The sequence below is a fragment of the Mesoplodon bidens genome (genome assembly GCF_964165515.1).
Source record: "Mesoplodon bidens genome assembly, chromosome: 1".
In the NCBI taxonomy this organism is placed as follows: Eukaryota; Metazoa; Chordata; class Mammalia; order Artiodactyla; family Ziphiidae; genus Mesoplodon; species Mesoplodon bidens.
In genome coordinates this window covers 227,482,258-227,494,593 of record NC_138176.1, presented here as the reverse complement: position 1 = coordinate 227,494,593, position 12,336 = coordinate 227,482,258, and the positions used below count along the sequence as shown (strand labels likewise).

Genomic DNA, 12,336 nt, shown 5'->3' with positions numbered 1-12,336 from the left:
TCCAACTGACTTTTTTTCTTTTTTAAAGATTTTCTATTTTAGAGCAGTTTTAGAGTCACAGCAAAATCGAGCCGTACCCCTGGCTCCCACATGCACAGCCCTCCCCGCTGTTGACACTCCCCACTAGAGTGGGACCTTCGTTACAATCGGTTAACCTATTTTGACACATCATTACGTCCAAAGTTCCCCAGTGGTTTTGACCTCTGTGAATCATCCTTCCTCTACCGTCTAAGCAGTATACGGGTGACTCTAATGCTTCAGAAAGTATAGAAAGAAAGTCACTGCAGATTGAACTTAGTGGAAAACACACTTCCCCATCCTGCTTGGATTAGCAGGAGGATGGGGAACTAAGACTTCTGGAATCCATTTACTTCTTCATGCTAGAAAGACACTGTGACATAGAGCCTCTGTTATCCATAAAGTCCACTCTGATCCTGGGAAAAACAAGGTGATCTGGTCACCATCCTACACTTAATGCACTACATTGTGTGCAGACTGCAACCCTTCACCTTCTCTTGTTCAGGTCCATAATCTCAGGTCTTTCCGGACTTTTCCCACACATCCCATTAGCCAGCAGTTCCTCATTACTTTGCCTTGTCCTCACTGAGTGGACGTTTTCCTTGAACTGTGGAATCTGAAATTTAGCACAGGATTTTAATAAGGGCCAGGGATGTACAAAGTACCATGGGAAGTTTAAAGTATGGTTTTCATGTTTTCAAAAAAATCAGTGGGAAAAGACAGCAAAGGATGGTGGGGGAAGGGGAATTCTATATCCTTATTCCCCACCTTAGCATTTTCCCCTATAATTCGTACATGTTACGTGCCAGGCAACGTATGGGGTACCGGGAACAGTGTCAGTGGAACAGTGTCCAAGGGGTGGGCAGGGTGGAGCCGAGGTCTGCCCTAGAGTTGAAGAGAATTTCATCACTGACATTGTTCAGCCTTGCCAGCGTGTGTTGATAACAAAAAACAGATCCATTGAGTTGGTTTTATTGTTGTTTAAATTGTCTTGAAAGAATTCACTCCCTTATTGTCTACCCCCATCCTTACAATACCTTCTGAATGCCACTCGACAGTGGCAAAAACAAGATGGAATTCCTTTCATCTTGGTGCTTACAGTCTGGGCAGTCTCTTCCTTCTTCCTGAGGCCTTTATAACTAGACAATTTCCTGAAAGCGTGGTGTTTCTGCCTCTGCAAGCTTAGGTGAATAACCACAGAAAAGGAATTGCAAACATTAGCCAAGCGCACGTCTTCTTTCCCTTTATGCCTGTTGGCCACAGTGATGATTTTATGTTGAGTAACAGCATTGGGAAAGATTGGGGGAGAATTAGATTTCATCCAAGTCAATTTATAACTTTGAAAGTACAGTAATAACAACAATAATAAGACACTTATTCTAGATGCCAGATACCTAGCTACTACTACCTAGGAAATTAACCAAGTCAGAGAAAGTAAGTAACAATATACCTGTTCTGCTTTTGTAATAATTCCATTGTCCTTTTTTTTTTTTTTTTTAAAGAATCTTGGGTGTGAGACTCAGACACCAATGTATTTTTATTAATTTTTGCTGTGTTTGGTCTTCGTTTCTGTGCAAGGGCTTTCTCTAGTTGTGGCAAGCGGGGGCTACTCTTCATCGCGGTGCGTGGGCCTCTCACTATCGCGGGCTCTCTTGTTGCGGAGCACAGGCTCCAGATGCGGAGGCTCAGTAGTTGTGGCTCACGGGCCTAGTTGCTCCGCGGCATGTGGGATCCTCCCAGACCGGGGCTCGAACCCGTGTCCCCTGCATTAGCAGGCGGACTCTCAACCACTGCGCCACCAGGGAAGCCCTCCATTGTTCATTTTATGATTCATGTCTGAGCTCAATAATATAAAAATGTATCACTTTAGTATTTCTCAGGAAAATGCAGGTTAGCTTAATAGAGAATTTTTGAATTTCTTCCTGTTTCTTCCCTTCTCTTTGTCTTTTTTTGGAGAAAGTATGATCGTCAGTGTAATTTTTCAAATATATTTATTCAGTGCCTAATATGTGCCTGGCATTGTCCACATCATGCCAAGACAACCAGTTAAAAATGAACCAATCCATCTGAGTAAACCTAGAACTCAGAGAGGTTAAGTGATTTGTCCAAGTTTGCACAGCAAGTTTTTGATGAAGCTCAATCTAGAGAAGAGTTTAAAATTGGATTTTCATTTTCTATTACTAATTAGTTAAAATAAAAGAGCTATTCCATAAGTGAAAAGACAAATTAGAAACTTTTAAAAAGAACCCTTAGTAGCAAGAAAGCCATCCACCACGAGGCCAACTATGAAAGTCTTCGGTGGCTGATGCAGTGCAGACATTGACAAGACTGAACCATGAATTGCAAGAAAACAGCAGTTTTGTGTGAACCGTTTTGGCCTCTCCACTCCAGTAAATCTCTGTGGCCGCTTCCAATTACTTTATGAGTTTCCTTCCTCTTTTTCTCTCCAGTCCCTCAAGTCACTTAAAAGTCAACAAGTATTAAATATTAAGTATATTAAGCACCAACTGATTTCCCTCAAATCCGAGCTAAGTATCATGAGGGATACAAAGTAACAGTTTATAATCCTGCAGGATGCTAACCTCAAATGACATGGTTAACACGCAGGGGTGTGTGTATGTGTGTGTGTCTACGCCTGTGTGTGGTGGTTGAGAGAAGATGCACTAAATTCAATACACCACAGCCTTGTCTGAATACTAGCCCAGATTGTGTCTACACCGTGGGCATGATCTATGTGTCTTGGACCAATTCTGGGCCTACCTCTGATGGCAGCCAGATTCTCGTCTCTATAATTCCACCTGGGCAGGCCTCTTACAGGGAGGAGAAGGGACGTTCTGTTGATGAAGAGGAAGAGAGAGAGAGTGATCTAACTGTTCCGTGACTTTGTGCTAAACTGAACTTTGCACCCCTCCCCAAACCAAGTTAGAGAGCGTCATAATTAGAGAAAGGTTTAGCATAGGTTTATTACATCTTGGGAGACAGGCAACATTAGCTGTGGTCAGAAGGAGGGATTGTTACAAGGTAAACTGGTCAGAAGGACAAAGATGGCTTATCTGATCCTGACTGCAACCAAGGGGCAGTTATGAAACGAGGTGTTACAATCGCACCTCCTCATTTAACTGGTGGCGTTCCACTTAAGTGCTTTCTTAAAAATCATCAGATGATGCTTTTTAATCAATTCAATTGGTTTTTTACAGTTTGGAGGCTTGTTACTATACAGCTTTTGGGAAAGCTACCCCACATTCTTAAAATATCTACATATAACCCTCTGAGAAAGATCACTCACTCACGCCGCTGTCACAGATAAGTGACCAAAACCGTACGAATTATCATCAAGGCAAGCAATAGAGGTTTGAAGCGGGATCACTGATTTTATTTATTGCAATTCTGTGGCAGTTTGCCAAGATATTTTTAACAGGGAACTCTAGGATTTGCCAGAGCTGGAAACGTCAGGGCTGATTCGATCATTTCACAGAGATGATAAATAGCCACAAAGATAGCAGGGAACACATCTCACTCAGTAAAGGAATGAGCGTGAGGGAGAATAATGCCTCCAGGCTCGGGCATGGGTGGGGAGCCAGGTTCCGGGTTGCTGACTTGCTAACAGGCACGTTGGCCATCACACCACCGGTGAAAATCGCGTGTGAGAGTTGCGACACTAGGAATAACCTGCTGACCCACTGCTGAAGCAACTTGTACCCACACTGGGACTGTCTCTGGTGTGGCGGGCCTGGCACGTTGTCAGTGGCCAGATCTAGAAGCACGTAAGTTCCACACGTATCATGAGTGAGGTCCTGTGCTCTTTGATGCTTTAAATGAATGGGTTCTGGCTGGTGGACAGTGTCACACTCTAAGCCTTCATAATGTTTGTAGAGTGTTCTAAACAAACCGCATTTAGGTTACACTGTCCTCAGAAACTGAAAGTTTGTTTTGGAAGATCGTTTCTTAAAGGCTCTGGATATTTGAGGCCATGTTCAAGCTTGTGTTTAACTGAACATTTGCTAGCAGAGAATCTAGCAAAATCAGAATTCCCGTTCATGTGTCTGGAGGTCAGGCCTGTGGCATAGAGCTTCGCCTACATTTTCTCATTGATCTTTTCCAACAGCCTTCTAAGGCACATGGTATTATTATGCATGTTTTGCAGATGAGATGGGCTAAGAAATGTTAACTTGCTCAAGGTCACACAGCAAGAAAGTGGCTGAGCCCTGATTTAAGCTCTGCCCACCTGACCCTGTGCTCAAAAAAGCCACCATGAGCACACGCCAGCATTGGCTCAACCACAGAAGCAGCCCAAGAAGAGAAATACCTAGGCAAAAACTTAATCAAAAAATGTATGGATAATATAAAAAGAAATTGTTCAAATTTTTATGGAGGGACATCAAAGATATAAACAAATGGAGAGAGACGTACTGTGTTTCTGAATGAAAGACTCAACAGTGTGAAAATTATCCTTTTAAATTCAACTTAGTCTTTTAAGGATCCCAATGAGCATTTCATCTGGAAGAATAATTGTGCTCAGATAGTCAGGGTAATTCTAAAAGAAGGAAAAAGAACAATTGTGTGTGGGGAGGTGGATTTGCAGGGAACATGCTCCAATAATTAAAACTGTGTACACCCAGAACCAAATAAGTATTACTGACATAGAATAGAATATTCAAAACAGCCTCAAGCATATGTAAACATTAAATATATTATAAAAGTAGCAATTCATAGCAAGTGGATTATTCAGTAAATAGTCTTAAAACAACTGACTAACGGGCTTCCCTGGTGGCGCAGTGGTTGAGAGTCCGCCTGCCGATGCAGGGGACACGGGTTCGTGCGCCGGTCCGGGAAGATCCCACATGCCGCGGAGCGGCTGGGCCAGTGAGCCATGGCCGCTGAGCCTGCGCGTCCGGAGCCTGTGCTCCGCAACGGGAGAGGCCACAACAGTGAGAGGCCCGCGTACCGAAAAAAAAAAAAAAAAAAATGACTAACATTTGAAGGGAAAATTTAGAACTCGACCTCACACTTTAGATTAAAATAGACTCCGGATAAGTTTATATGTGAAAAAGAAAGAAAAAAATCCAGAAAAATTAAAGATAAATATTATAACTGTAAGGTGAGGTCTGGTTGAAAACATGACACACAGTCAGAAACCATATCAGAAAAGGATAGACTTAACTACATTAAAAACTGAAATTTTTTATACTTCCAAAAACACAATATAAAATTAGGAGGAAAATGACAAATTGGGGGAAAGTATGTGCGATATGTATGATGAACAAAGAATTATTATTCTTAATATATAAATCCATAAAAAGATAATGTCCCACATGGGCAAAGAATATTAATAAGCAGTTTGGCAAAAGAAGAAATTAAAATTACCAACAGAGATTTGAAAAAAACTTTAGTCTTCCTAGTAACAAAAAAAAGTAACCCAAGAATACGTTAAGGTAAATATTAGATTATTTTCACCTATTGAATTTACAAAAGCTAAAAATAATAATATCCAGTATTAGAATGTTGGGGAGAGGATATTTCCCTAAAGAAAAGTGTCAAGAGAAGGTAAATTTCTAGGGAAGGGGGGTAATTGGACAATGGGCTGGTCAAGCTTTAAAATTCCATACATTTTAACCTAGCAATTCCTCTTCTAGATATTTATGCAAAGGTAACAACTGGAAGCATGCAAAAATGTAGCAATTTTTATAATAAATAAAAATTATAAATTGGAAATAGCTTAAATGTTGAACAATAAGGATATGTCTAATAATGTTCTTAGTATAGTGAGACAATGGTGTGCTCTATAGCCAATTAAAAAGATATGGTATATTTATTAGCCAGAAAAGAGGTCTATATATGAATGAGAGTGAGAAAAGCAGATTACAGAACACTATGCATAACATAATTCCATTTTTATACAAAAAGAATATATATCATTATCACAGAAAAAAGTTTGGAAGAATAAATACCAAAATGTTAACTGTAGTGAGGTTGTTAGTATTTTTATTTGGCTTATTTGTATTTTGTATTTTTTCAACAATGAATGTGGATTGGTCTTACAGTAATTAACTTTAAAAATCACTTCTATTTTAACTGCTGGACACAGATTAGCGTTGTGGACAAAAGAGAGATTGTGCCCATTGCTGTACAGCCTTGTATTTTGGTCTGCTTAGAGTAGCTGAAATGTCAAGATAAGGCCACAAAAGGAAAACATGCACTTCAGAGACTTATGCTCCATAGAGATGAACTTCTGGATCTCAGAAATATTATCTTGCTACCACCCAATTTCCAAGAAAGGAAGCCTCCTTGCCCAGTTTAAGAGCTGTTCAGTGTGACTTATGAAACGGGTTGTTACGTTTGTTCTTCAGATAAAGAATGTCTTCATTTGCAGTCAGGTTTCCATTAAATAAGTTTTCCTACATAAGTTGTCCTTTTGTCCATGTCTGCTTTCCCTTTCTTTCCCATTGGTCAGCCTTCCTGGTCACAGCTTCTTCCCCCTGTCTTCACAACACAGACACAGACACACAAACACATACATAATGTCTCCTCTCCTCTTTCTTGGATAGATCTAGCTAGCTAGCTAGCTCTGTATCATCTAGCTAGCTAGCTGGCTCTCTGTCATCTAGCTAGCTGGCTCTCTGTCATCTAGCTAGCTGGCTGGCTCTCTATCATCTAGCTAGCTGGCTCTCTATCATCTAGCTAGCTAGCTGGCTCTCCATCATCTAGCTAGCTGGCTCTTTATCATCTAGCTAGCTAGCTGGCTCTCTATCATCTAGCTAGCTAGCTAGCTGGCTCTCTATCATCTAGCTAGCTAGCTGGCTCTCCATCATCTAGCTAGCTGGCTCTCTATCATCTAGCTAGCTAGCTGGCTCTCTGTCATCTAGCTAGCTAGCTGGCTCTCTATCATCTATCAAGTTGTTTCAGAGACCTTTTGGAAACACCTAGTGTGCCACTGAGCAGGCGAGAACTGAAGTAGGAGTCAGGGAAACATGGTCTATTGCAGCCTCTCCGAGCCTCTGAGCTAAGGAGACACCAGGTCCTGTTGATGGTCGTCATTCAGGCATTTCCTTGGAAACACAGGTCACTTCAAGTGGAGACATGATAGAATTTGGGTGAAAGGGCACAAAATTTTAAAAAAGTGGGTGGAGGTGGGGGAGGTCCAGTAGTCTGCTTTCCAGGAGACTTGGGTGGAGACATGGTCTCACTGGGAAAGAGCTATAGAGCCAGATCTGTGGCCGAGGGAGCCAAATGAGAAACAAAGGCAGAAATTAGCCCGCTAGCATGGTTATGTCCACACCCCATGTCCATAATTTATGTCTACTCACACCTCAAGATGCCTGATGACTGAATTCTAAATGACACTGAGAAAGCACTTCCAGATCCTCTGTGCCTGGGGGAAAAAAGGGGGACTTTTGAGAACATGCCAGGACCACAAACCCTTGAGAGAAAATAACATATCAAAATTTTATTTTAAGGAAAAAGAAAAGGCAGTTTGGCATCTATTAATAGAGAATGGGATTCGATTTCTTTAAAGGGGGAACCCCGGCTCCATCTGGTTCTCTCCACATCAGCCCTGGGGAAGGATATTACAACTAGAGCTAGGGATTTTTTCTTGGCTTTCCTAGATTTCCTCCTCAGGGTTCAGATATAAAATCCAAACTGAACTGACCTTTGTTTCAGAAATTGTAATCTGGACACCGTCGGCTCCCTGACTGCTTATGTTCTCCTGAGTCACCTCCATAGCCGAGTGACCAGCTCTCAGTAGCTTCTTGGAAATATACTATTGTTCTGTTTTTTGCAGTGACAATGAATCCTGAAACTGAATGATGCTAATGTTTTCCAAGAGAAAGCAGCCCCGGAGGGAGCCTGCTGGGCCTGCCAGCAGAGGATGAAGAGGATCCGAATTTAATTAATTTCAAATCAATGTAAACACAAGAACCTTTTGCTGTTGCTTCCAGCGCCCACTCTTCCAACGCCCAGTGCATCACCTGTACTTGGAAGAATGCTCGATGGAGAAGTGCTAGGCAAAGGCGTGGCTGCCATCCACCCCTGAGGGTGGAGGAGCCATAAGATGCAGTCAGCGCTTATCAGTGGGTGTTCCCTCCGCTCAGCCAACCTCTAGGTGACGGTACCATCACCCTGGCCACGCTCTCAAGTCCTTGTTACCTTCCTGCTTCATTCCTCAGGGTACAAATCAGGAAGCTGTCTATGGTTTCCTTCTGGGTCACCTTGCGACCTAGCTAGCTTTGGATAATTTCCTCTCATCAGTTAAGTTCTCTGGTAGGTCAATTACATTCAGTGGGAACTTTGCTCAAGGTGAGTTATGTCATGGAATAGACAGTAAATAAAGCAAGTGTTTCAATGTGGACACCATCCCAGGGGGTGGGTAAGCTCATTTCCACCTGCCATGAGACACAGTGTGAGAGCCCACAGTCCTGAAGGGATGCTGTTTGGGGACGTGTCGACCCTGAGTTGGCCAGGTGAGGGAGGAATGGAATTCTCAGTGAAAGAGCAACTGTTTTCCTTCTCGGAGAAAGTCAGCTGCTTGTTCACATTTCCCCACGGCTCATCCCTGCCCTCCCCACAACTCCCTTGCGTGTGATGTATGGATAGATGAGTGCAGCTGGGCCTCCTCTGCCACCTTCTGTGTCTCTGAGATCCTTAAGGTTGTTTGGAACAAACAGAACAGCAATAGGCTCTGCCTGTGGCCGAGGCAGGTCCCCTTCCTCATACTCAGGGTCTTTCCTGCCAGCCTGACCAGGGCTCGTGTCCTCAACGCAGCTCCCAGGAGGCCACCGCCGGTCATCAGAGATGACATTCTACGTGACATTTGTTGACATCCTCCTGCTAGAAGCAATGGTGCAAAATGCAGAAGGGCCGAGTTATCACTCCCACTCACGTCAAATCAATCGCCATTTAATCCTTAATTTTCCAATTCTGACCTTTAAAGCAATCTAGCAAATTAGGAGCCCTCAGCTCTTCCATGGCACCAGATGTTTTATTCCAGGAAAGAAACAAAGAATGAAAACTGTACCTTACTCCCCGCATATAAACTGAGGAGGGGTTGAAGTTCACCAAATATTTGCTGCTGTTATTTGGGGTCTTGTGTTTGAAAGCCTGCCTTAATGCATAACAAAAACAGTCCTTTTTTTTCCAGAATCCCTTTAACCAGCACTTGCCTTCCAAACTATGCCCACAATTTTAAAGGCAGAGTTCCAAGCCAGGGAGGTCTTTCCACTGCAGTGAAAGATAGAACTATCTGGCTGTGTTTAACCACTGCTCTTATGCCATCCCGGGATTGCAAAGAGCTGTGGCAAAAGACAGTTTTCATGGTACAGAACCACAACAGATCTGTCTGTTGTATTCTCTTTAGCACATCCTAATATGGCATTTTTGTTTTCATTGCTGTTTTGCATGTTCATATTCAACTTGTGGTCCATAGTGACTCTCAAGATATTTATGCCAAAATTGCTACTTTCCAAATCATCATTTCTGGCTGTTTTGTTACTTTGTTTCTCATCCACATTTTGACTCTGTAAAGAGTCTCTTCTTTCTCTAGGTAGCTAAGATTTTTGCTGAACTTTTAGGCCTGTAAGCGTCATCCAACCCTATCAAATAATGGACTTTAGCGGTTCAGAGAAGGATAGGAGGTCTTGGAGTCTCACTTTGATGAAGTGATATTTTATGATATGGTAAAGATATTCTCATTCAGTATTTGAAATGACTTCAAATTCCAGAAGAAACAAACTTCAGCAATATATCATTGCGTTTATATCTGAAAAATGTACTAACCTCTATAGTTGCATAATGTGCAAAGCACTTTAAAAAAAGAGTTTATTCTGGCAAGATATATGATATTAGTATGAGTCAAAACAGCCAAAGTTCAATTCTAGCGCTCTGTATCTTTTTATTACTGTCCGGTCAAGAGGCATCATAGATTATGGTCATTCCAAGAATTGTTTTTAAACCTAAACTTAATTTTTATGTTTCAGGTTATTGTTAGTAAAAATCTTAATAATTTGCCCTAATTGGGTAGCCAATCAGAGCAAAATCTGACATTAGAATATTTTCAAATGTGTAAATTTTATCGTATTTTTGTACATATTAAGTAAGCTAAGTTAGCAACATTGCCTTGTTGAACTCCTCAGGAAACTTGTTGTAATAAATATGTGAAAATCTCAGTCTTAACTCAGTGATGTGACTCCTCTCTCTCGGAAGGTCATTGTCATCCAAACAGCGAACACATAGCATGCATCAGTCTTGACATCCATGGGGTGACAGATGCTTCTGATCACCCTTGTAGCTCTAGCAATGTAAACGGGTGCTTTAAAAAATACTTTTGTCTATTCATTTGTTTTGGTTGTTTAAACTATCAGTTTTCACCATCTCTGTAAGAAGGCCCTTATGCTGAGTAAACATAAAGTGTACACATTAGTTTCAACTTGTGTCAGAATTAGTACATATTCTGAATATAGTAGAGCAATAAGACATGGCTCACACTGGGAAGACATGGCCGAAATTCTCACTGTGACGAAAACATTGACATTTTCTACTGAATTAAATTTACACATGCTGCTTTTTCACACTCAGGATGAATTCTGACCTGTCTATTTAATATCCACAGTAGGCGGTCCAGAGTAGCTTCATTCACAGATTACATTTCTTTGCTCTTACAATAACCAGAAGATCACCGTATATTAGTATGGTGTGGAAGTAGTCAAATTCGTTATGAATAATTGCTAAACCCAAACACCCAATTGCCTGAATTATTTATTTTTTTGAACAGCTCTTTCACATTGCCTTGATACGGTCTTGTCTGGTAGCCAAATTTCTTTTTCCTCTTAGTCCTTTTGTAGATATCTGGTGGGGGTTGTATTGTTTCTTGCCCTCTTATCTTTTCTAAATAATACGTCATGCTCATGGGACAGCAATCCATACAATTATATAAAATAAAACTTTTTAAATCACCTCTATGGATACTCTAAGCCCTTTCTGAAATGATATTTTAAGAAGCTAAATTCTTAAACCAAAGTACTTACAGTAACATAAGGACTTTAATCGCATTGCTGTACAAGATTAGAAATATATGTTGAACTGCTTAAGACAACCAAAGGTGGATGGGATCCCGTGCCAACTGGTCTCCAGGTGCAGACGCTCAGTTCATCATCCTCCTTCGTTGCCATCATATTATTGTCACGGGCCTTTGGTAGGTTATAAATAAATAACTAGACTTTTACAGAAAGTCTATTCTTCACATTTTTCACTTCTTTGGTCTGCATGGAAAGGAATAAGTTAATGATCTCTAGATACTACAAACAGTAGGTAACATCTTTTCCAGTGTAAAGATCAGTTGACTGAACCTTCAAGATGGCGGACGAGTAAGACGTGGAGATCACCTTCCTCCCCACAAATACATCAGAAATACATCTACATGTGGAACAACTCCTACAGAATACCCACTGAACGCTGACAGAAGACCTCAGACCTCCCAAAAGGCAAGAAACTCCCCACGTACCTGGGTAGAGCAAAAGAAAAAAGAATAAACAGAGAAGAATAGGGACAGGACCTGCACCAGTGGGAGGGAGCCGTGAAGGAGGAAAGGTTTCCACACACTAGGAAGGCCCTTCGCGGGCAGAGTCTGTGGGTGGCGGAGGGGGGAAGCTTCAGAGCCGCGGAGGAGAGTGCAGCCACAGGGGTGCGGAGGGCAAAGCGGAGAGATTCCCGCACAGATGATCGGTGCCGACCGGCACTCACCAGCCCGAGAGGCTTGTCTGCTCACCCGCCGGGGCAGGCGGCGCTGAGAGCTGAGGCTCGGGCTTCCATCGGAGCGCAGGGAGAGGACTGGGGTTGGCGGCGTGAACACAGCCTGCAGGGGTTAGTGCACCACGGCTGGCCGGGAGGGAGTCCGGGGAAAAGCCTGGAGCTGCCGAAGAGGCAAGAGACTTTTTCTTCCCTCTTTGTTTCCTGGTGCGCGAGGAGAGGGGATTCAGAGCGCCGCTTAAAGGAGCTCCAGAGACGGGCTCGAGCCGCGGCTATCAGCGCGGACCCCAGAGATGGGCATGAGACGCTAAGTCTGCGGCTGCCGCCACCAAGAAGCCTGTGTGCGAGCACAGGTCACTCTCCACACCTCCCCTCCCTGGAGCCTGTGCAGCCCATTACTGCCAGGGTCCCGGGATCCAGGGACAACTTCCCCGGGAGAACGCACGGCGCGCCTCAGGCTGGTGCAACGTCATGCTGGCCTCTGCTGCCGCAGGCTTGCCCCGCATCCGTACCCCTCCCTCCCCCGGGCCTGAGTGTGCCAGAGCCCCCGAATCAGCGGCTCCTTTAACCCCGTCCTGT

General features: G+C 42.9%; 1 protein-coding gene across 2 annotated transcripts in view; it reads left to right on the top strand.

Annotated features, from left to right (window-relative positions):
- The window catches only part of TMEM154 (transmembrane protein 154), a 45,031-nt gene extending 34,846 nt beyond the window's left edge, over positions 1-10,185 (top strand). For both annotated transcript variants that reach the window (XM_081242449.1, XM_081242448.1), the window contains one exon: positions 7,799-10,185. In XM_081242449.1, the coding sequence (XP_081098575.1) occupies positions 7,799-7,824 (26 nt within the window). In that variant the 3' untranslated portion in view covers positions 7,825-10,185. The remainder of the gene's footprint in view (positions 1-7,798) is intronic.
- Positions 10,186-12,336: the final 2,151 nt, after the last annotated feature.